Consider the following 25,323-nt stretch of genomic DNA (forward strand, 5'->3'; position numbering starts at 1 on the left):
AGAGACTATTTACATGTAGAGTAGTACTTTATTTTCTTGTAAATGATTATCATTTACAGAGATAACATTTATATTATTAATTTTTATTGTTGTTTTTCCTTTGGATTAACCTATTCATTTCTCAAAGTTCACAAATAAGTTATTTCAGTTATTTCCTATAGTTTGTTCTTTGTATATTAATATTCTATTGTAATAATTTCCTGCTATAATATTTAATTTTTAGTTAGCTACTTTTCAGTGACCCTAACTCAATATTTTTAGAAAGCTGTTTTTACAAATAGCAAACTAATCATACAGATGTGGAACTTAATAGAATCAACACTTTCAACAACCTAAAAAATCCCAATTTACTACTATAATCTTAATAACATTTTAATGAAACTTAAAATATGGACATCTTAGCCAAGTGCTGGTGGTTCACACCTAATCCTAATTATTCAGGAGTCTGAGGTCTGAGGATTGTGATTCAAAGCGTGCTCAGGCAGGAATGTGTATGAGACTTTTACCTCTAATCAACCACCAGAAAACCAGAAATAGAGTTGTAGCTCAAAGTAGTAGAGCACTAACCTTGAGCAGAAGAGCTCAGTGATAGTGCCCAGGTCCTGAGCTCAGACTCCACAACCAATTCGTTTTGAAGGACATCTTCTTAAAGATTTGTAGCTGTTCTGCTGTATATCTGTTCAGTTCTTAAGGCATGTTTAGTAAGAATAAACCCATCGATTTAATTTTTGACAAGAAAAAAATCAAATCCTAAATTAATATTTCTTTATGTATTCGTTTGCTTAGTTTCATAGTATAATAGTCAGAATTTCAGATCATTTCCTTTCTTTTTTTCTTTCTTTTTGTTGGTTATGGGGCTTGAACTCTGGGGCTGGGCGCTGTCCCTCAGCTCTTCAGCTCAAGGTGAACACTCTATGAGCTACAGCGCCACTTCTGGTTTTCTGGTGGTTTATTGGAAGTAAGAGTCTCTCAGACTTTCCTGCCTGGGCTGGCTTTAAACTGTGGTCCTCAGATCTCAGCCTCCTGAGTAGCTAGGATTACAGGTGTGAGCTACCAGAGCCCCGCTTTTTCTTTTTCTTTTCTTTTTCTTTCTTTTTTTTTTTTTTTGGCAGTCACAGGGCTTGAACTCTGAGCTCTTCAGCTCAAGGTGAGCGCTCTACTACTCAAGGTGAGTGAGTGCTCTACCACTTGACCCACAGTGCCACTGGTTCTTTAGGATTTTTTTTTGTTGTTGTTTTGTTTTGTTTTTACAAAGGTTTAGTCTCAAATCACTTAGCCAAATATTTTTAGTTGCTATTAATAGATCTTGTCATAATTTCAGAGAAAAATAAAATAGAAAAATGTATTAACTACTTTTGATCGGTGTCCAATATATATGGTAGGGAAATACTGATTCATTTGCCTTCCATCTAATATTCAGATTGAATTGAGTACCTGCAATTTCCAAAAACCCTACTATGTGGTTGTTTTAAAAACAATAAAAGAAGGGACAATACGTTTGACAAGAAATATACTTATTACCTTACTTGTATAACTGTAAATATTCTGTACATCACCTTGACAATAAAAAAGAAAAAATATGATTTTGTCATATCATCTCTGTTATCATAAATGGAGCCATATTTCAATTTATTTGTTTATTTTATATTTTATGGTACTTTAAAGACTCAAACTCATTTGACTTACTTTGTGTGGTGCTCTATCACTTGAATCATGGTTATTGCTAATTATTTTGCAGATGGATTTTCATGGGCTTTTCTCCGAAGCTTGCTTTGACTTGCTATTCTTTTCAGTAGCTAGGATTATAGATATAAGCCACTGGGGCTTGGATGGTAAAGTACTTTTGATACAAGATCATAATTAAGTTTATTCTCCTCCTGGATTTAGATTACACTACTGGTCACCCTAGAATCAAACCCAAGCATGATTTCTGATCTATGTGGCTTTTTACCTATCTGTGCAGAGGAAACAATAAATTGTGGAATGGGTGATTGGTTTTATGATACAGTCACTGTATTTACAGCATCCTTATTGAAAATACCAGTAGTACAATGGTTCTGTCTATGTTGCCTAAAGTTAAGAGTCCAAAAGCTTAAATAGAGCATCCACACTTACTTTAGTGTCTTGGGCTTCTCTGGGATTCTGTGTGGAGATTGGTCCAAGTGGTATGGTCAGGAGTAGGAACTCTTAGGTTGCATCTTATCTCAGCTTCATACTAGCTGAGTAACTGAGTGACTGAGTAACTCCTCTAGAAGCTTAAAAGCTCATTAATGTGCATACAAAGCAACTAAAATATAGTTGTGGATCAGTGTCTGAATTGGATAAATGGTGATAGTTTTGTTAATAGTAATTTTATTAAAAAGATGCAAAGTGAGGAAAAAGCACAGAGGGTCTTAGAATCCATGCCCTTTCTTTGCTTTCTCTTCCCTGGGACATTAAGCCTATTTCTCTTGTTGACTCTATAGATTTAGAATGGTCGCAAGTCACACTGGCTACATGTTGTATTTCTAAAGCATTAAAAAGTTACACTTAGGCTGGGCAACAATGGCTCACACATGTAATCCTAACTAATTGGGAGGCTGAGATCTGAGGATCATAGCGTGAAGATAACCCAGGCTCTAAGTCCATGAGACTCTTATCTTCAATAAACTACCAAAAAAGCCAAAAGTGGAGCTTTGGCTCAAGTGTTGATGAGTGCTAACACTGAGCAAAAGAATCTCAGGAACAATGCCCAGGTCCTAAATTCAAGCCCCGGGAACCCCTTCCCTCTCACATGCACACAGGAAGAAGGAGGAGGAGAAGGAGAAGGAGGAGGAGGAGGAGGGGGAGAGGGATGAGGGGAGGAAGAGAGGAAGGAGGAGGGGGAGGAGGAGGAAGCAGCAGTCACACTTCAAATAGGGTCTCTTCATTATGGCCTAGGACCTAGGATTAAAAACAGAAGACTTAGGAATTATGGGAGAAGGACTGTGACATGAGAAGGGGGAACATTTTGTTCTTTAGGAGAGTGTTAAACAGCCTCATTCACTATCCCTCTGCCCATAGCTTCTTAAGGCCCACAAAGCCAACAGAAAAAAAAAAAAAACAGTGTCAAACGTTTGCAAACACGTTTCCATTTAAAAACTAGCATCTTCTGTGTTCATCCACATCAGGAAAAAAGTGTCTTGTGATATTTATGGAAATGAACCTTCCTCCTTTCCATGTCTCTGCAGGGATCTTCGGAACCTAGTGATTGAAATGGTATTATCTACCGACATGTCAGGTCACTTCCAGCAAATTAAAAATATTAGAAGCAGTTTGCAGCAGCCTGAAGGGTAAGCTATTTTCTTTTGTCATGTCAAGGCTTTATGGGCTTGCATTTGCAATGGTTACTTTGCTTTGATAATTTGGGGATGTCCTTGCTTTGACAGGATTGATAGAGCCAAAACTATGTCCCTGATTCTCCATGCAGCAGACATCAGCCACCCAGCCAAAACCTGGAAGCTGCACTACAGGTGGACCATGGCTTTAATGGAGGAGTTTTTCCTGCAGGTGCCTTTTCCCACTGTTCAAATGGATTTGGGAAGTCGTGATTGTGCATGTTGACAGACAGGTGTGCTCTAGAAAACCCCCAGGTTCTGGATCACTATTAAAATTAGCCACAACACAATCTTAGGGGTCTTGGAAGAACTGATTAACATGTTTTGATAAATATCTTAAGTCATCCTCTGAAGTAGTAGAAGGCTTCAAAAAGGAGTCATGCATTTTAGATGTCACTCTCCGGGGATAAAAGAAATAGACAAGCAGAATTGTGATCTTCTATTGAGAGGTAAGTTCTAGCCTAGAGAGCAAATTGCTTTCACAATAAAATGGGCAAGATAAGGAACATTTTCATGTAATCTTATGGGCAAGAATTTAGTCAAAAGTGAATAGCTGGATCAAGAAGGCTGAGAAAATATGTAACTGAGTAGACAGATGCCTAACTTATAAAAAATCACATTATTAGTGTGATTTGGCAAGACAGTCCTGGAAATGGACAGTTTCCAGTGTTCTCTGCTACAACTCCTTGTATGTATTTTCTCTTTGGTGTCTCAGTTCTGTCTACATCCATTACACCCTAGTAAGGATATTATAGTAGAAATAAATGCCAAGCACTCAAAAGTCACATTAAATACCACAGATTAAAGGCTCAGCCTTAGGTGTCAGCCACAAGTATGACTGTAGGCCTATCGACACTTCTGAGCGGCCAATTCTTTTTCTATTTGTTTTTGTTTTAATTTATTTTTCATTGAAATGGTGATGAGCAGAGGGGTTACAGTTGCATAAGTAAGGTAATGAGTACATTTGTTTTTATTCATTGCTACCCCATCCCTCATTATCATCCCACCCGCTTACCCTTCCCTATTTCCCTCCCCCCAAGTTGTAAGGTTCTTATCCCACATCGTGTCAAGTGAGTATCATTGTTGTATTGGTTCATCCTTTGTCCTGCTGTTTCTGTGGTTCCCTTTCCCTTCTGTATTGAAAAATATTACATACAAAACACATGGTACCAAAAAAAAAGCCCAACTACATATAGGACATAGTAATAATCTTTTATTTCCATATATTGGAGTTCATGTTGATATGCTTCTTTATAGCACCATAGTGCTATGCACAAAGTAATCGGGTTACTGGAATCCCCTGTTAAGAATATCATAAGTTTATTCTAGTTCTTACAAATGAGGGAAATCATGCAAACTACTTTTCTTTTTTGACCAGTCAATTCTTTTTTTTTTTTTTTTTTTTGTCAATTGTGGGGCTTGAACTCTGGGCCGGGGCGCTGTCCCTCAGCTCTTCAGCTCAAGGCGAGCAGTCTACCACTTGAGCTACAGCACCACTTCTGGATTTCTGGTGGTTTATTGGAGACAAGAGTTTCACAGATTTTCCTGCCCAGTTTTCTGGTGGTTTATTGGAGACAAGAGTTTCACAGATTTTCCTGCCCGGGCTGGCTTTGAACCACCATCCTCAGATCTCAGCTTCCTTAGTAGTTAGGATTACAGGTGTGAGCCACCAGCACCTGGTTTGACAGTCAATCCTTATAACCCATTTTAGGGCTGAGTTTGTTGGAATAACCTGTGGAACTCAAGAAAAGTACTTGGCTATACTTACAGTTAGTTTTTATTATATAGAATAGAGCCAAGCAGTAGCCAAATAATGTTATTCTTAATGAAGATCTGCAAGGGACAGGAGTGTTCATCTATGCATTCTCTGGGTGGAGTTAGGGTATATCTCTTGACTAATGATATGCTTAGCATCTAGGAAGAGTTAGGGTATATCTCTTGTCTAATGATATGCTTAGCATCTAGAAAATGCCTCTGAGCTTCAGTGTTCAGAATATATATCAGAATCTCATTACAAAGACATGATTGATTAAATCATTTCTCATGTGATTGCATTTTGCATTTGATCTCCTGCCTCCTTCCCTTCCTAAGGGCTTAGGGCCCAAAGTTCCCATTCTCTAATTAAGTGGTTAGCTTTTCTGCTGAATAGCCCCAACCCTGGAACTAAGTAGAGGAGTGATAGGTGGTAGTCTATGAAGAGTTTCCTCATCAGCCTAACAGTCTCCTGTCAAATCATTTGAAGGAAGAAGAGATAAGAATAATGTATGTTCTGGTTTGGTTTTGGTTTTAAGTGTGGTAGAGTTGTTGTTGCTTTGTTTATTCTCTTCTTTGTTTGTTTGTAATAGGGACTCATTCTGTGCCTACACTGGACTAGAACTTATGATCTTCCTGCCTTAGTTTCCCAAGTTCTGCATTTCAGACAAGTGATATCACACTGGGATCCAGATAGATTCTTTCTTATACTAGAGTCACTTTTATTTCGACATTTCCAGATTATTTTATCTCTTGATTCTTTAATATAGTCATTCCTTGATTTTATAGGTTTATTTGATGGTATGAGCATCAAATATATTTGTCTAGGTGATTGATTTCTATCTTCTATTGTTGATCTCTTTAAAAAACATCAGCTGTTCCTAGAGGAAATAACTGAATAACAACACCAATGAACTTAAAATACATCAAATGTTGAAGCTCAAGATCAGGGGTAGAGAACTGTTCTAGCATGTGGAAGGGCCTCATTTTTATCACCACTGCCATCAACCAACCAACCAACCAAAGAAAACATACAAAATAGATTTACTGTTAAAACATATAGGCCAACTTTGTTATAATTAATTTAAAACTGTAATTTTGTATGTTGGTCAATTAATGGCAAGAAAATGAACCTAAAGAAAATATACAGATCATTAAAAATAGTCCTTTCAGAGATGAGAAAGCACAAACATGGAGAGATTAGATGATTTTTGTCTAGTTAAGAAGAAATGTTAGGATGGTAAGGGAAACAAAGGAGGAGGCAACAATGCTTGATAAGAAATGTACTCATTACCTTGCTCATGTAATTGTAACCCTTCTGTACACTATTTTCACAATAAAAAATGAAAAAAAGAAGAAATTTTAAAATATTTTAAATTGAATGATGATAGAAACACAAAGAAAATCGTGTTACAGTCAGCTAAAGTAATATTGAGAGGGAATTTTGTGGTTGAAAATACATTATTAGAAAAGAATGAGGCTATCAAATGAATTATTTATGTTAGAATACTAGGTAAAGCTAAGAAAATTGGACCAAAATAAGTTGATAGAGGGAGATAATAGATACAAAAGCAAAAATCAATGAAATAGAGCAAAGACAAAAAGTAGCAAGAATTAACAAAGACAACTGCTGGTTCTCTGAAAAAATAATGATTTAGTTCCATGATCAGAAAGTGAGGATAAATTATAAATGAAAAGGGGGATATTAGTATAGATTTTACTATATCAAAAATATAAGAAATATTATGAACAATTTATGCCAATAAAATTGACAACATAAAGTTGTCAAATTCTTTGAAAAATATAAATTACCAAGCTAGATATAAAGAAAGAAAAAATCATTATCTGAATAGTCATGTCTACTTTTAAAACTTGAATTTGTAGTGTAATTCTTCCCATGAAGAAATCTCTAGATGTAGATGGCTTCACTTCTTAATTCTGATTTCAACTCACATTACTCAGTTCAAATGTAAATTCTCTAAAACATTTCATAGAGAAATAAAGGCAGTCTCACTCAATTTTTAATGAAAATTTGGCAGACAACTCCTGACAAAATCTAGCAATATAAAATAAATTGTACAGCTATCTCTGTCATGAATCTCATTAGAAAAAAATTCTTAAACTACTGGCAAGTCAAATCCAGCAATAGTAAAAGAAATCTATCCTGATTTGAATAAATTTGACTAAAAAATCAATTCATGTGGTTCATCAGATTGAAAAAAAGAGGAAATCATGTTACCAGTAAATGCATACAAGAAATTTGATGAAATTCAACAAAAAATGACTATAAAAACTCTCAGCAAAGTAAAAATAGAAAACCTCTTTCAATTACCTTTTTTAACTAACACAATACTTCATGGTGAAATATTGAAAAAATTTACACTTAAATCTTAATATCTATTCTACCACTATTTATTTATTTGTGTATCTATTTATTTATTTTCTTGAGCAGTATCTCTCTACATAGCCCCAGTTGAATCAAACTCATGCTACTGCAGTACTCCTCCTGGGTGTGGGGAATTGTGCATCTAAAGTCTGGTTTGTTCAATGCACTTCTATCCAATATTGCATTTAAAATTCTAGTCAATGCAATAAGGAAAAATAATTATTTTAATAAATTATTTAATAAAAGTAAATTATCCATATAGTCTCAGAAACTTGAGCATCAGCCTAGAATACCTTAAAGGATTTGTAAAAAGCCATTTAAACAAACACATTGGTTGAAACAGAATTGTAGGATCAATTGAATTTCTGTACTTGAGCAACAAACAATTAGAAAATTAAAATTTTAAGACAATATTATTTATGACAGCATAGGATAATGAAATATTTTATCCTTTCACAATGGAGTTTCATAAATCTTTTTCTTGAATATAAATATAATATAATAAACATATAAATATATTGTTTATATAATATTTATAATTATATACATTTATAATTATATAACCTATTATATAAGCTATAAAATGTTAATATATTATATAATATATACTATATATTATTATATAGTACATGATATATTATATGTAAATATTATATATTATTATGTAGCATTTTGTATTATATAAAATATATAAATATATAATAGAAATAAACTAAAAATTCTCCACTGCATTAAAAGATTTCTGATAAATACCAGTTACTCTCAAAAGTTTCTCATAAATCTCCAAATATATGACTATGAGTGTTTTTGTTTTATGGATTTCGAAGCAAAGAATACCACAGTAACGAGGGTAATGAATTCAGTGAAACTGAATTGAGTTTTTTGGTTTTTTTTAAGTTCACCACTACTCTCTTCTGGAATATTCCAGAAAGGTAACTAATACTAATAATGAAGCTGCTAGAAGACGATGGCTCTTAACATCTTTGTGTTGGAGTAGAAGCATTATTCCATAAGACTACTTAGCTCCTCTATTGCTCTCAGTGTGTGGAGGCCTGACTCCATATCTAACCACTAAAACACATAGAATCTGAAAGATCATGTTTTAAAATAGTCTTGGAAATGCATTTCTGACGTTCATTTTTCAGTTTTTTTCTTTGTTTTTGTTTTGTTTTGTTTTGTTTTAAACAGGGCTCTTGGTAGAACATGACAGTTATGACTTGGTTTCACCCACCCCCCTCAAAAGGCGTTTGCTTGAATGACCTAATAATGAAGATTAAATGCACAGCCCAAAGGAGAGTAACTACATGTTTTAATGTGGCTGTTAAAAAGATTAAATTGTCTTTGATTGCAACACCTATCTCTTCCAAAATGAAAATGTTGTCAGACCATTATAAGTTGACTTAGCACTTGGGGGGGTCTTAAATGATGGAATCTTATATTGAAATCTCAAGTAACACTATCTTGAGTTTTAAAAGGGAATGGCTTTCAAATCCCATTCAGAAAAATATGCAGAAACAAGAAAAATGGTAGAATTAATGGTGAAAATAAGTGAGTTTGTACTACAATAAATATGGTCCTCAAGCGAAACCTCTTGACTTTCCTGAGATTCACTCAAATATGGTATTTAGTCCAACAGGTGTAATGTTTTCTTGCATTTAAGCTAAGTAAATATAACAACATTCTTACTTCTTCTTAGCTATACTCCATATTTTAGCCCTTTGGAGTTGAATTCATCAGTGACTTCAAACTCCTTGGTATGTGCTTTACTCTGAATGCATCTGCTTTCACACTTGATGTGGGGATCTGTGCAGATGTTCTAGAATTAGGGCTGCAGTAGTTCTCTATGTGTTTCCTAATTGCTCATCTGTGCATAAACATCTGTGAAATTAACCTTTTGTCAAGCCCACAGTATTGATAGATACTGTCTTGTTACACATTGAGCTAAAGTAATTTGGTCTTTTCATCTCAGACAGTGAAAACAACTCTTTTATAAAGCAATTATATTCCTTCAGTCTTTCAGAATGTGATAACAATTTAAGTGTTGCGTTGGGAGATACATCATATTACTGCTGGAGGTTTTCACCAAAGTAAAGGATATCTGGCCACAAATATCCATAGCCCTCAGCTGGGGTTATGCATACAAATAGTTTGGATTTCTGGTGTTTTCTGATTACTGGTATTTGGTTATTGCTGTTCTTTGCTTGCTTTTATAGTACTCATGATCAAAGCCAGGGTACCCTGTATGCTAGGCAAGTGCTCTGCCTCGAGCAATACCCCCAGCCACATCTCATTAAAGAAACTGTTTTTATTCATATTCATCAAACATATGGCTAATAATGCAAAATAGAATTGGTTTCATTAAAAAAATGTAAACTCTGGTTTTCCGTGTTCACAGCAGTGGAGATGTGACTTCCCTGTGTATGTATGTGGGGATTTTCTTTCCTGTACCATTTCTGGCTTCTTCTAAGATGGGTGAGAAAAGGAAAGTGACAGAGTGAGCGGTCACTGTACTCTCTAACTACAAGACAAATGTGCAAATGTGAATAACTGATATTATTTGTTATACTTTTGGTCAGTTTTGTTGTGTGTGTGTGTGTGTGTGTGTATGTGTGTGTGTGTGTGAGAGAGAGAGAGACAGAGAGAGAGAAAGAGAGAGAGAGAGAGAGAGAGAGAGAGAGAGAGAGACAGACAGACAGACAGACAGACAGACAGACAGACAGACAGACAGACAGAGACAGAGAGAACTCAGGACCTGGGTGCTGTCCTTTAGCTTTTTCACTCAAGGCTAGCATTGTACCACTTGAGCCACAGCTCCACTTCCAGCTTTTTTCTGGCTAATTGAAAATAAAAGCCTTCATGAAATTTCCAGTCCAGACTGGCTTCAAATGGCAATCATCAGATCTCAGCCTCCTAAATAGCTAGAAGTACAGGAGGACAGATTTAAGTTTTATACTTTTCAGAGGGCAAGTTATCAGAGAAACAATAATTATGAAATATTTTGCTACTTGGGAGTTACTTAAGGGTAAATGATGCCTAAATTCTTAAAGCTCAACTTTCAGTAACTATAAGTAATAAAATTTTCATTTTAAAAGAATTCCTAACATGATCACAAGAAAGATATACATTGATTAATTTATTACATTGCTAGCTGAAAAAAAACAAGTGATTTGGAGGTACATTATTTGGAAGGTCAAATTTTTTTTTTAATTCTACATTATATATCATCAAACCCCTCTGTTTCATCATTCATGCTTAGGTGTCATATAAAGATTGTTATTTCAAAGTAAAATTGTATTTCCTATACTAATCTCCATAGGAAGTCAATATTCCCTAACCAGAGATAGGAAAATAAAACTATGACGTTGGTCAAATTAGTACTGAGAGACTATAACTTATCCCTTAATAGCATGCCCTTGTCCTATTAGGTTTCAAGTTCCTTTATAATCTAGCTACAGGGCCCTTCCTGACCTTGCACTCATGGCCTTTATTTATCCTAAAGAACAAATAACACCTTAAACTATTTATAAGGAAGCTGAATTATTAATATACTTTAACATTCAAAGCACACTTTTGCAAGAGAATTTTGATGATCTAAATTAATTGTGGCATGCAGGAAGCAAGGAGAAAATCAAATCTTTCTCTCTGATTAAAGGAAATTGACCCTGCATGGGAATGTCCAGTGCCTAAGTCATATCTGAAAATGTTATCCAGCCATCTATAAAATTTAGCTCAGGAAGAGTAAACTATCACTGTGCTTTTTGGGAGCCTAAATGACTATTTAGTAGTTTACCAGAGAGCACTACAACATAAAAATATACGTACTGACTTTGTGCCCTTAAAATAGCAGTTAGCAACAACTTGACCAATAAAACCAGTTCACAGCAACCTAACTGTGGTGAATAAAGGAAATAATACAGTATTTTCTAATACATATCGCCAATATCACATTGCCTGGAAAGTCTATTTGCCACCTTATTTCTATTTTAATGATGTTAGTATAATTACTTACAAATTATTAAAAATGTTGCTGTTCAGCACTACAGCTTGAAATTAGTCTTGTACCTTACTTTAAGAAATTAAAAATCAGTTCCATATTAGTCTTTACACCTACCTCTCATCGCAGCCTCTTTTTTTCCATTACTGACTCACTTGCTCTCAATCTGACTGGAGACCCAAGAGTCATCCTTATTTCACCCCAGCATCTCTCAGATTGCAGACAAATTAATCTTCCAAATTAATCTTTCCTATCATATCAATGCCTTTCTCAAAAAAAGGGAGAAAAAGAAAATTCTAATTGGTTGTATGCTACATAAAGTACAAATTCTTCTTCCAGTAGTTTAAAACCATCCAAGATATGCTTAGATATTATAAATGTCTTTAATATATACAGCTGCTCATTGTTGCTACTATGAATTATGACTCTTCTTGGTTAAATGTAATTACTATTTACTAACTGTTAAGCTGTGTCTTTAGGCTTCCTATAAATTATCTCAGGTAGCACCAGAATAATCCTTTTAGGCAGATGCAATTATACTTACTAAGTCTTACCACTAAAATTAGGAGGCCAGTGTCACAAAGTTAGGTCACATCAAAGGCTGAGACCTATCTACCCTATCAGATACTGGTGATCCACTTCACTACCTCTTCTAAGTCCAAGGCCAGTGGCATTACTACTTCCTTTCCTTTTGACATGGAAGCTGGCTACACGTATCAATTCTAAATTAAATCGATGTATAAATTCAGAAGGTTGCTGGCAAAGATCATAGAAATGTGTGATCACATTTACATTTGGCCAGCCAATTCTGATTTCATTCTGCCAGCATTGTGGCTTAAGGGGACTACACCAGGAAATGTGCTAAGCAAACCTCCAAAGCCACAGACAGCCCTCATGTGAGAAGGAAGCAGGCTGAAAGCAAATTAGGAAGTCTTTAGCCACATGTTGTTTCCTTAGGCGAGACTGGTGCCTTATGAAGGAACACAGCCAATAGCAGGACAAAAACAGGGCCCCAAACACTCATTCAAATAGCCAGACGTTTAAAATGAACAGGGGTGAGGAAGAAGAATGCTCCCTTCTCCTTCTTTCTTTACATGTGCATCTTCTTAGATTTAAGAGGAGGAACTGATATGTGATAAGCCTGATGAGAATTCAGATTTACCCAAAATAACCACCTGTCCATTACAAGATGAAAATCAATTTCTCAGGACGAGAAACCCAAATAGAAATGGAATTCTTTTACATATGTGCTCCATTAATCTATCTTAGATAAGATTAAATTATTGTTGACATCATAATTTTCTCTGAGAAAAAAATGTATTAAAATAAAACTGTGGACACAAAGTGGGAGAATGTTGTGGATATTCCTCATTACATATTGTGAAAGAGTTAATACAACTGAATGACTAGAAAGATGGTTCAAAATGCTCATGCAGGTTAAATTTGAAAAAGCAGTCCAGTCACAAGATCTTAGTTTTAAATTGGTGCTCATGTATACGTACCTTTAAAATAATAATAATAATAATAATAATAATAATAATAATAATAATAATAAAAACAATAGCACAAAACCAGGTGGCAGTGGCTGATACATGTAATCCAGGAGGCGGAGATCTGAGGATCTCAGTTTGAAGCCAACCAGGGAAGGAAAGTCCATGAGACTCATTTCCAAATAACTACTAAAATTCAGATATGGAACTGTGACTCAAGTGGAACAGAGGTAGCCTTGAGAGACAAAGCTGAGAGTCAGTGCCAAGATTTTGAGTTCAAGCCCCAGTACCCACACAAAAGAAAGAAGAGAGAGAGAGAGAGAGAGAGAGAGAGAGAGAGAGAGAGAGAGAGAGAGAGAGAGAGAGAGAGAGGAAGAAAGAAGGAAAGAAAGAAAAGAAAAAGAAAGAAAAGGAAGACAGAAAGAGAGAGAAAGAGAAGAGAGGGAAGGAAAGGAATGAAAGGGAGGGAAAGGAAAGAAGCAAGCAAGGAAGGAAGGAGGGAAGAGAGAAAAGGAAAAGAAGCAAAACATCCATGAACTTTATCGTTAATTAAATGCCAAATAATATACTGAGGTGATTAATTTCTGGTAACTTCAGAAGTTCCCAAAGAGCAAAGGTCTTTTCAATCATGAAGTCTACAGATACTGAATATATTCATAATGTTCCCCCTTCAGAAGGCTCCCAACAAAATACTATCTAGAAAAATTAGCTAAATGTGGGCTTTTAATCATACGTATACACACAGTGAACGATGGCTGCTTTTTCAGGCATTAGAATTAAGCTACACATTACATTCTTCAGCCAAGTCTGTACTAACGTGCCTTTCTTTCCCCCAGGGAGACAAAGAAGCTGAATTAGGGCTTCCATTCTCCCCACTGTGTGACCGGAAGTCGACCATGGTGGCCCAGTCACAGATAGGTAATGCTGAAGAAATGTGGTCCTAGAGCATTGGGGCTCAGAGAGACTGGTCAAGCTTCAAATGCATACCCGAGCCACTCAATTGTCCAGGGAAACCTCACATTGCGTTCACCATAATGTTTGGCTTTAGGCTGATCTCGATGTTGCAGAATGAGAATTATTGAAATAAATTCATCAAATGTATTCAAGCAAGCAACACGAGCTAATGTTATTGTTATGCTGGTTGTAAATGTTCTTCTTGTTCAAGAGAATGGTAGTTTTATTTTGATACTGGTTTTTGGTTTCTACAATCTATGTAAGACCTTTTGATTAAATATTAGCTTTCTAAGGTGTTATTGCCAAGTTTTGTTGGCATGTTTAATATATAATCTCACACAGTTTCTTTTGATAAAACATCTTGGTGTTATAAACAGATAAGCCAACAGCAGGAAATTTGCACATGATATTATTTCCCATCACACTTGTTCTTATCTGTATTTGTGTTGGGCACAGCAACTCTAGTCCATTATTAAAATCTACAATTACAATGCCACACGGTTCAAATATTTGCAGCAGTGATTCCCTAAGCCAGCATCCTCCCTACTGAATTACATGACCAATGAATTCAGAGTCGTCTCTCACCTCACCCCTGCTCTGTGCTCTAGCAGTACCTACAACAAAGCTGTTTGCTTTAACCTTTTCCCCTTTCCAAGTTTCAACACCTCTTTCTATAAAGTACCAAACACCCAGAGCTTCACTGAGTGTAGAGAACACTGACCCAGCAGGCTAAGGATCTCGTCTGCCATCTGGGAAGGACTGATAGGCCCCAGTTTTGTGGCTGTAATAGCAATCACTGTCTTATTTACCAGCTGTGATGTCTCTCTGGACAGTCTATGTATCTTGGGCATTTGGAACTGCACGCAGAACATGGTGGACAACTAACATTACTTTACTTTCGTTTTAAATGTCCAGTAAGACACAAAATTATTGAAGTATTTTTAAATTAGAAGCATGCCTCAATATATACTATGGATAATCTACTAGAACTACGGGTTATTTTCCAGAACCTTCCTTTACCTTTTTTCTTATATTCAGGTAGTAGTCCATTCCCCGCCCCCCCCTCCACTCAGGTAAGAAGCACTTGATTTCAAACACCAGTGGGAGTTGGGAGTAGAGGTGTACACAGAGCTTAGAATAGTTGTTGTCTCCTCCTCTGCCTAAACACTGCGAGGTAAATGCTCCCAGAGGACCAGGCCCTGTTCTTTGTGTGTCATTTTCCATCTTGACAAGTGCTTTAAATGTAAAAATCATTCAGTCCTGACATCTCAAAGCGGTGGGATTAATGCTGTCTTCCCAGAGATGTTACCGTTCTCTCTGCCGATTTGACAGCACGCGCCCACACTCTGCGAACTAACACTTTACATCCAGAGAATAATAAACAGCAATTTGAAATATTAACACACTGGCAGGAAGCTGATACAGTGAGGAGAAGGGGAAAAAGAGTGCTTGCCATCCTGTGGCCTTAGGTGGGAAAAACTTTCATTATGTAGCTTCTTTTGGAGTTTAAATATCATTTCTGTTTTGGCAAATAATAACATTTCACCACCAGTAGCCAAATTGGCAATAATGCCTCTTGTTGAAAGGAAAATAAAGCACTGCTCGTGAGATGTGAGTCTGCTATTAGCAATAGAATATACAGGTTGAGTAGTATATAAGAAAGCCAATACACTTGTGTTAGCAAGCTTAAATCATGCCATATTTATGGCCTGAGGCTCTGTGTGTGTGTGTGTGTGTGTGTGTGTGTGTGTGTGTGTGCACGCGTGTGTGCCAGTACTTGAGCTTGAATTCAGGGCTTGGGTACTGCCCCTTAGCTTTTTTGTGTTCATTAGTGAGTTATGTGGATGAATTAATATATTTTTATATTTTCTGATATAGAAGATTTATAAAATACTAAAGATATATTAAAATACACAAGGAATTTTCAAGTAATAGTCAAAAGGGTGCAAAAGAGATTTGGCATACTATATTATAGATTGTGTGTGTGTGTGTGTGTGTGTGTGTGTGTGTGTGTGTGTGTGTGTGTGTGTGTGTGTGTGTTGGTACTGGGGCTTGAATTTAGGTCCTGGGTGCTATTTCTTAACTTTGTCACTCAAGACTGGCATTCCACCATATGAGCTACAGCTCCATTTGTGGCTTTTTGGTGGTTAATTAACAGTAAGAATGTCCAGGTCTTTCCTTTATGGGCTGGCTTCAAACCTGGATCTTGAGAGCCCAGCCTCCTGAGTACTTGGGACTACAGGTGTGAACCACTGATGCCCACCTCTGAGAAACTATCTTATAGCACAGTTAAAACATCTATAAATGTTGTGTTATTCATACTAAAATACTATTAAGAAGCAAGCAGACCCATTGTTATCATGAAAACCTATTGTAGGACCATGCCAGAAACGCTTATATTCATCTTAGAATTCAAGAAATTATAACATTTGAATTTATTTTCACTTACCTATTTATTTTACTTACCTATTTATTTTTTTTTTACATTTTTAGGCTTTATTGATTTCATAGTAGAGCCAACATTTTCTCTTCTGACCGACTCAACAGAGAAAATTGTTATTCCTCTTATAGAGGAAGCATCAAAATCCGAAACTTCTAGCTATGGAGCAAGCAGGTATAATTAGGGTGTTCTTTTTTATAATGTTCATCTTTGTGATGTTTAAAATATGTTTTTTTTTAAATTAATAATTATCCCTTTTTCATTACAGTAAGGCAGGAAATTCTTGCAAGAATTTGAATTATTAGGCAGTATCGCCACCTAGTGGTTATATGTTGTATTACACCTGCTGTTGAGGTACATTATTTAAAAACGAATATGGATATAGGTTGACCCATTGTAACAATGAGATGTACAAGACACTATGTTGAAAATGAACTTTACAACTTCAGGCGCACAGGGGCAAGGGGGGGAGAGAGGGATGAGTTGGGGAACTGGGGAGGGAAGAGATTTTTTTACTCATGTAACTGTAACCCCTCTGTACAGTATCTTTACAATAAAATATATTTTAAATATATTTTATAAAATTGAAAATATATTTTAAAAAATTGAAAAATTAAATAGATGTTCTATATAATAACATATATATACTATAGTACTGTAGTATAATATTGTAGTATAATATACAGTATTATAATATATATTTTATAATATATGGAATGTATAGAGTATATAAAATATTAATGTAATATGTTGATATGTTAATATCATATTGATACATTATATATTATACATACTGGGACTTCACACCTGATGTGTCTCTGGTCATTTTTGTAGTTGTACAGACATTGCTCCCTACTTTTGTGCCTTAACCTTGGTGTCCTTTGGTTTCTTGGATTATTACCATTAGCTCATCTGGCATTGTGGGATTACACGTTGCTGACTCTCTGAGACGATCAAATGCAAAAGGCTCCATGAGTGATGGGAGCTACGCCCCAGACTACTCTCTCACTGCCGTGGACCTGAAGAGCTTCAAAAACAACCTGGTGGACATCATCCAGCAGAACAAGGAGCGGTGGAAGGAGCTGGCCGCACAAGGTAGGCCCGCCTGCAACACTCACAGCCCATCTCCGTCTTAGCCATCCTCGCACTGACTTGGATTGCCTTTTACCTGCTTTTTCCCCTTTTACAAAATATTGGAACTCTTGGTGGCAATGAGAACTTGACTACACCTTGATTATTCATTAGCGAGTTAGCTTCTTTGGTAGATAAAAAGAAACTTTGCTTTGCTTATGCTGCACGGCTTACACATGTGTGCGGCAGAGGGTAGTGACCTGGGCCTGGAAGGAAGACCACAAAGCAAGGACAGCACTGGGTGTGGCGGCAGCCAAGTTGCCACAGTTGACTTCAGGCCTGATTCCGCTCCAGGTAAGGATGTCACCAGCACTTGCTGCTCTTTTCTGACTATTTTTTGTTTTTGAAGAACAAAACCTTCTTTGGTAATTGTATTGCCTTCACTAATTTCCAGTGTTGTAGTTGCTTTTGTCTCCCCATCATCCAAACAAGAAGCCCTTTCCCTTCACACTGGCTTGAAAAGAATTAAATAAGTTTATGCTGCTGTAGAATCTGCTTAGAAGTATGGAAGCACTTAGGAGTTACACTGAGCACGATAGGAGTTGGTTGGTACTACTTTAATCATTAGTTCTTATCCATGTCTGAGAAAAGCATAAAGAGATGAAGGGCTTCAGAGAGTTTGAAAGTAGAATTGTTAGGTTTAAATGTGGAAATCAAGAAAACAGTCAAGAACAATGTCAGTATATAGAATTATTTCACAGAAAATAGTTTGACATTCCAACCAAAGATGAAGACATGCATGCCATATTTTTCAGTAATTTAATATGTCTATTTTATGACCTTCACAAGACAGGTCTAAAATGTTTATATGGATGTTGTTTCTGGGTGTAAAATGAAATGTGAAAAACAAAACAAAACAGTGAACCGGATTCATATAGGGTGGTTTGCGCATATTATTTAATAGCATACAAATGTTGAAAGAGATAAACTAAATATAATCATAGGTATGAATGAGTGACAGTATTGAGAAAACAAAATCTCTAAAATTGAGTGTTGCCACAGAAGGCTAAAAAATGGTCAGCTACAGCAATAGGCTTATGCAACGCATATGAAAAACTAAATAATTACAGGAACAGATAATTGGAATGATCCTAGAAGACAGGATGCATTATTCATTGGGAATTAATGTTATTTTATTTCTTAAATTGGATGCTGGATAGATATTTCCTTTTAATATTTGTATTATTTTTAAGTAGTTGTGCAAAGCAGTTGCCATTCAAGAAGGCAGTTTCTGAATACAATGTGTCTTGATCAACGTCACCCCTTTCAACATTCTCAGCCATCTAAATGGACATTAGATTAGATTACACATGCTACATACATTAGTTTCAGTGTAACATGCTTTATGCATACATTTGTAAATCCAAATTCATGTGGATACAATGTTTTATAATCACAGTTAAAAATTGCGATCAGCTACAAAATGCATCTAATGGGAGTCCATATTTAGATGAACAGCAATCAGATATTTCCATTTTATTTATTACTGCCCTCATTTCTGGTCTTAAAATGACTAGAAGTGAAAGCTTCCTTATTATAACTTCACTGAGATGGAAACAAGCAAGTTCTGTGATGCTTAGTGCTGTGGAATATGAGTTAAGCATCAAGGCTTTGAAGAGAAGCCCAGATTCTTGGTCACTGTCATTTCAGCTCCCAAGCTGTATTTCATAGATATAGCCATCCCATTAACCCAAGAGGAGCAAAATGTTCTAAATCCTGAGACTCCAGGGGTCATCAACAACATGAAAAGGGGCAAAGGAAGAAGAGTAGCAGAATGAAGGGGAAGAGGGAGAAGGAGGACACGAATGCATTGTATATGCCACAGAACTAAGAAAAAGTAAGGGAAGGGGCAGGTCGAAGCAGGGGGGATGTGAAGATACTGAGGGGATGACACAGCTCAAGATGCATTGTATTTATGTTGAAAAACGAACTTTACAACTTTGGTGGGTGCGCCCGTGGGGTTGGGGGGCAGATGGGAAGGGATGGGAAGGGGAAACAAAGGAGGAGGCAACAATGCTTGGTAAGAAATATACTCATTACCTTGCTCGTGTAATTGTAACCTCTCTGTACGGTATTTTCACAATAAAAAAGATGCATTGTATACACAAATTGCTTTGTTAAATGGCAAAAAAAGCAATAACCTAAAAATTAAGAAAAGAAAGGAAAGGGTTTGGGTGGGAGGGGTGGGTGAGAATATTAAAAGGGGCGACAGTAATTCAAGAGGCACTATATTCATAGACTGCTCTGTTAAATGGCAAAAAAGAGTAGTCTCACTCCATACATCTTCTCTAAAGCAGCTGGGAAAATCTGTCTTGACTCTTGGACATGGAACCTTTATGAATGGTAGCAACACTTCCTCCACCTCCAACGTTCCTTTGGTTAAACTCTGGAATGAGGAAAAGGCCTTCATTATCTACTGCACACTTTTCAGCATCTGTGTGTTTGCCCCATCTCTCCCCTTTTCTGCAGTCTTTTAGAGCTGACAGGAGACTACATGAAGACCTACAGCTATCCTTGTAGCAAACTTGTGGCAGGTATGTGAGGATAGTAGTTAGCGTTGCTTCCTTCTGTTCTGTTTCTACCTGTGAAGCCTCAGGCACACCCTGTCACCTTCCCTAGACGCAGCAGATTGCAGTGCCAAAGAGAGCAATATTTTCCCTGATGAAAGTTCACTCCCCAGGGAAAGCAGTCATTCTCATCAGTCCAGCTGTGCTCCAATCTTGAAGATCGATGCTGCATCTTTGAAAGCAAGGCAGCTAAGGCAGTGAAGGAAGGATCATATTTGCTGAACTGGTGGCTGGTGAGCTTATAGAAGCCCTAACAACAAGGAAAACATATACAGGAAAGAAACACACGAGATGTGAAGTGCTGTATAAACGTAGCTCATCCACATTAGGGAGTGCCATCTTATACTGTGAGTCACCCCTGCGGCTGGAGTGGCGAGGAGTCCTGCGGGAACTGTTGGCAAGACATTTGTGTTTAGAGCAGACCCTGAATGGCAAGCACTAGTAGCCTTCATAAGTCATCATCCTAGGGTGAGTTTTGTCTACCTCGCATCCACCAAGGCTATGATGAGTTAAACAAAACTGAGAATCAATCCCACATCCACTTTTCCTTTCTTCTCACAGAGAATGCACATGTTGGAGGAACAGATATACTCAGACACCTCTACTCTCTAGACAGCCGTCTGGAATGGAATGCAGTATATTGCTTATGGTTCAGAGTTGTAGTAGGCCACAAGTAGGTGTGGAGAGATTCATGTTACATTTCCCAGCCACAGCACCTGTATTAATGAGATGTTAACATTCCATGTACCTACCTTCCTCCTGAAGAGAACAAATGCATCTTATGAGATATTATGATCAAGGTGTGTTGTGTATTTTGGAAATACAGAGCCTAATTTAAGGTCAGCAGCTATAAATGAAGTTATTACGGTATTTGCAGAGGCTTCCTATGAGTCAGGGCATAAGGCATGTACAAACACACACATATGAATACAACTGATGAAACAAAATTTATGGTGGAGTTAGGATTAGGGTAAGAACCAGAATTAGGGCAAAGCTCTTTGATGATTAGGTAAGAGTATATGGGCATCCATTAGAGGAGAGTTGACTCTACTATATGGAAGTCTGACTTAAACGGTAAATATATACAAATGAAAGGATATCACCTTATAATATGTTGCATATTTGTCTTCGTTAGTTAAAAGATCTTTTAAAACATCCACTGGCAATAGGGAAAACATTCAATGGCAAAGGGGAAAACTAATTGCATGGAACAGTCTCTAAACTTTATCTTCTTGTTCTGTTTCTGTACTTGTCACTTGTTCATATTTTACTTTGCAAATATGAGTAATGACTGCAAGACGACACAGAAGTTTTATGGTAAGAAATATGGAATTGGAAATTTAAGCAATATACAGGGGGAATGGGGAAGAGAGAAGATAAGTTGGTGCCTGACTGTTAACAGAAATGCTGGATTCTTAAACTGAAAACTGGTACAAGGCAGGAAATGACTCTGGGACAGTTCTCACATCTAGGTACCTTCATCCAGTAAGAGTGTTATGTATAACCCAGAATTTTCCTGGGCTCCTATGCCCTGCTTGCAGAGTGACAAGGTTCTAGATGTTGTCATAACCCCAATGGTTAACCCAGTTTCAAGAACATTAGAAATTTTGGTACCTTGACTTTGTTGCTTGAGGAGATCATAAATAGCCTCAGTTGTACCTACACATCTCTGTTCTATCTCTAGACCCTTTAGGCTTACAGTATACCTTTCCTTTCTCTGTTCCCACACTACTACCTCTAAAATCCCCTCAGTTACAACGATTTAGTTCTGGCTCACATTTAATCAACCAAACAAAAATTTGATGTGTCCCAACATGGTTTATATAATATGCAAAGCATACTTTGGGGCCTCCTGTGTGATCATAGTTGGATTATAATTTTCAACTTTATTGGTGTCTCTATAAAATATTTAATTTCTCATTACTCTCAGGATATCTAGCACAGTGCCTATGATTACCCCTGTAATCAGGAAGAATTACTGATGAATTAGATGTTTTGTTGTATCTTTATAGTAGTTGAGATGATATTAAATATATATTAATATTGTAGTTAGATGTGTTTATTTAAAATTATGTCTCTTGCTGGAAAGCTAATAAATATATTCTCAGTGAGAATAAGAACTATAGTGTGACTATAAATCTACCAGTAAGCACACTGGCTGGTAAAAGACAAAAAACACACTTGAACATAATAAATTATACAGGTCTCTAGAGATTCACACAGTGAGATCAAAGGAGGATATTCTTAGGAGAGGATCATGAAGGCTCAATAGCTATGTGCATATGATCATATTAAATTATATTTATCTAAATGAACTCCAAGAAACATTAGCAAGAGGTTTTATTCCCCTTTGTTGCTGTTTTTGCTTTTTTTTTTTTTTTACTGTTTTCTAGTATATAAATGTATCTGTTTAGGGGAGGATAATGGGAGCACAGGACAAGGATGAATGCAGCAGTTATACGCATTAGGCACTATGTTGAAAATAAACTATACAATTTGTGGGTGTGTTCAGGAGGGAAAACAAACATGAGAACAAAAGAAGAGGTGACAGTGTTAAAAAAGAAATGTACTCATCACCTGACTTAGGTAACTATAACCCCTCTGTACATAACCTTTACAATAACAATAATAAAACAGTATCAGACTTAAAAGCATCAATGAAAAGGACTTTAACAAATAAGTTTATTCTTTTTTCTTTTCTTTTTTTTTTTGGAGGGGGGGTCCGGTTGTGGGGCCTGAACTCTGGGCCTGGGCGCTGTCCCTCAGCTCTTCAGCTCAAGGCTAGCACTCTGCCACTTGAGAGACAGCACCACTTCTGGCTTTTTTCTGTTTGCTTATGTGGTGCTGAGGAATCGAACCCAGGGCCTCATGCATGCAAGGCAAGCTCTACCACTGAGCCACCTTCCCAGCCCTCAAATAGGTTCCTTTTGTTACCTGAAAAAAATAAAAAATAACACTAGAAATCTTTGTCACAAACCTACTGGTAGAATATTACCATTTTAAAAGATTAATGTTATAATGTGATAGTTCCCATGTAATAAATTGTGATCTATCACTATTCATGCTTAGTCAGCTTTTCAGGACTGTGACAAAATGCCCATAAGTAAACCACTAAGAGAGGAAGGGTGTATGTGGGCTCGCTTTCAGAGGTTTCAGTGCGTGGTGGGATGCCTCCAACTGCAATGAGCCTGTGGTAAGGAGGAGCATGCAGGCAAGGGCCTGCGGCAGAAGAGGATACAGCCTCATGGAAGAATAATAGAGAGAAAGGATCTAGGCACAAGATATATGGGCATGTCATACCCTTAATTAAAATTGATACATTGCTATTTATATACTAATTACCCTTATTGGATGGAAAAGCATTCCAAGATGCTCAGCAGGTACCTGAAAGAACACATGGAACCTAATGCTAAATATCTTTCTCTCTCTCTCTATATATATATGACAGAAAACACATACACTTTGTCTCTCTGAGCCTGACTTATTTCACTCAATCTGCTTTTTTCCAGGTACATACATTTCTCCACAAACACGATAGTATTATTTCCACTGATAGATGGATGAACGTCCATTGTATGTGTGTGTCACTTTTTTCAAAATCTACTTGTTGGTAATAGGCTGTTGTAGGAATTGGCCACGGTGACTAGTGCTACAATAAACATGCATATACAGGTAGCTTTATTTTGACTTTAAGTCATTTGGAAAAGTGCCCAATAAAAGTCTGTTTTAAGCTCTTTGAAGAATTTGTGTATTGCTTTTCATTGTGTTTGCCTTATGTATGCATTCCACTAATAACACCATTTACGTTATTTGTATTTTTTATTTTATTTTTTATTTTCAAGGTGATGTACAGAGAGGTTACAGTTACATACGCAAGGTAATAAGTACATTTCTTGTCAAACTTGTTACCTCTTCCCTAATTGTTCTCCGACTTTCCCTCCCCCACCCAAGTTGTACAGATCATTTCCAACATATTGTCTTGTGAATATTGATGTTGCATTGGTTCCCTGCATTGACCTTTGTCTCACCACTCAGTTCTTCCTCTTCCCTATGTGATTTTGGCACCCTGGTATCACATATATGTTATTTGTATTCTTGATGATGGCCATTTTAACTGGAGTGACAGGGAATCTCAATGATGTTTTTACTTACGTTGCTTTCCTATCCAGGGATGTTGAGCTTTTCTTTATGTATTTTGACTATTTTTACTTCTGTCTACTTAGTGTGTACTTAGCTCATTTGCCCATTTGTTCAATTGGTTATTGAATCTTTAGGGGTATTTTTTAGCTCCTATATATTCTGGTTGTTAGACTCTTGTCCCGTATATAGCTGGGAAAGACCTCCAATTCTGTATGCTTCATTTTTAGCTTAGCAAATACATCCTCCACTGTGCAGAAACTTTTTAGCTTGTTGCCATCCCATTTGTCAATACTCTGTCCTATTTGCTAAGACTCCGGAATTGCACTCAGGAAGTTCCTGCCTGTGTCAATAAGATCTAATGTTTCTCCTACTCCTTCCTGTAGTAGTTTCATTTATATTGAGGTCTTTAATCCACTTTGAAATTATATTAGTACAAGATGACAGACAGGAATCCAATTTTACTCTTCTGCCTATGGACTTCCAATTTTCCCAACATCATATGTTGAAAAGTCTTTCATTAGTCCAAATTATACTTTTGGCTTCTTTGTCATAAAATAATAGCTCTAGGTTTGTGGTACATTTCTTCGTCTTCTAGACTGTTCCATTGCTTTTTAGGTCTGTATTTTTGGTTTTGGATTTTGTTTGTGTAGGTGTGTGGTGTGTGTGTGCGTGTGTGTGTGTGTGTGTGTGTGTGTGTGTGTGTGTGTGTGTGTGTGTGTGTGTGTGCCAGTAGCAAGTATTTTGTTACTAGGACTCTGTAGTAAAATTTGCTGTATGAAATTGTGAAAACTTTAGCATTGTTGTTTTTGCTCATTTGCTTTGTTTATCCAAGGCCTTTTGGAATTTTGGGTTGCTTTATCTATCTCTGACATTGGGACTTTGGTGGGTATTGCACTGAATTTGTAGATTGTCTTTGACTCTATGGCCATTTTCACAATAATTCTGCCAAACCATGAGCAAGGAGCTTTTTCTCCTTCTTGGTGTCTTCTTCAATCTCTTTCAAAGTTTTATTGTTTTAATAATAGAGGCCCTTCACTTTCTTGGTTATGCTTACTCCTAGATAGTTTATTTTATTTTTATTCATTTTATTAAGACCATTGTAAATGGAATTGT

The 25,323-nt window shown here is 36.6% G+C and overlaps 1 protein-coding gene across 7 annotated transcripts in view; it reads left to right on the top strand.

The window, feature by feature from the left end:
- Pde1a (phosphodiesterase 1A) overlaps positions 1-25,323 on the top strand; it is a 362,766-nt gene that overhangs the window by 329,400 nt on the left and 8,043 nt on the right. For all 7 annotated transcript variants that reach the window (XM_070019653.1, XM_070019652.1, XM_070019669.1 and 4 more), the window contains 5 exons: positions 3,210-3,311; positions 3,408-3,528; positions 13,815-13,896; positions 16,426-16,546; positions 17,280-17,467. In XM_070019653.1, coding sequence (XP_069875754.1) covers positions 3,210-3,311; positions 3,408-3,528; positions 13,815-13,896; positions 16,426-16,546; positions 17,280-17,467 — 614 coding nt within the window. The remainder of the gene's footprint in view (positions 1-3,209; positions 3,312-3,407; positions 3,529-13,814; positions 13,897-16,425; positions 16,547-17,279; positions 17,468-25,323) is intronic.

This window comes from Dipodomys merriami, unplaced genomic scaffold (assembly GCF_024711535.1).
Source record: "Dipodomys merriami isolate MVZ:Mamm:240054 unplaced genomic scaffold, mDipMer1.0.p SCAF_1, whole genome shotgun sequence".
NCBI lineage: Eukaryota > Metazoa > Chordata > Mammalia > Rodentia > Heteromyidae > Dipodomys > Dipodomys merriami.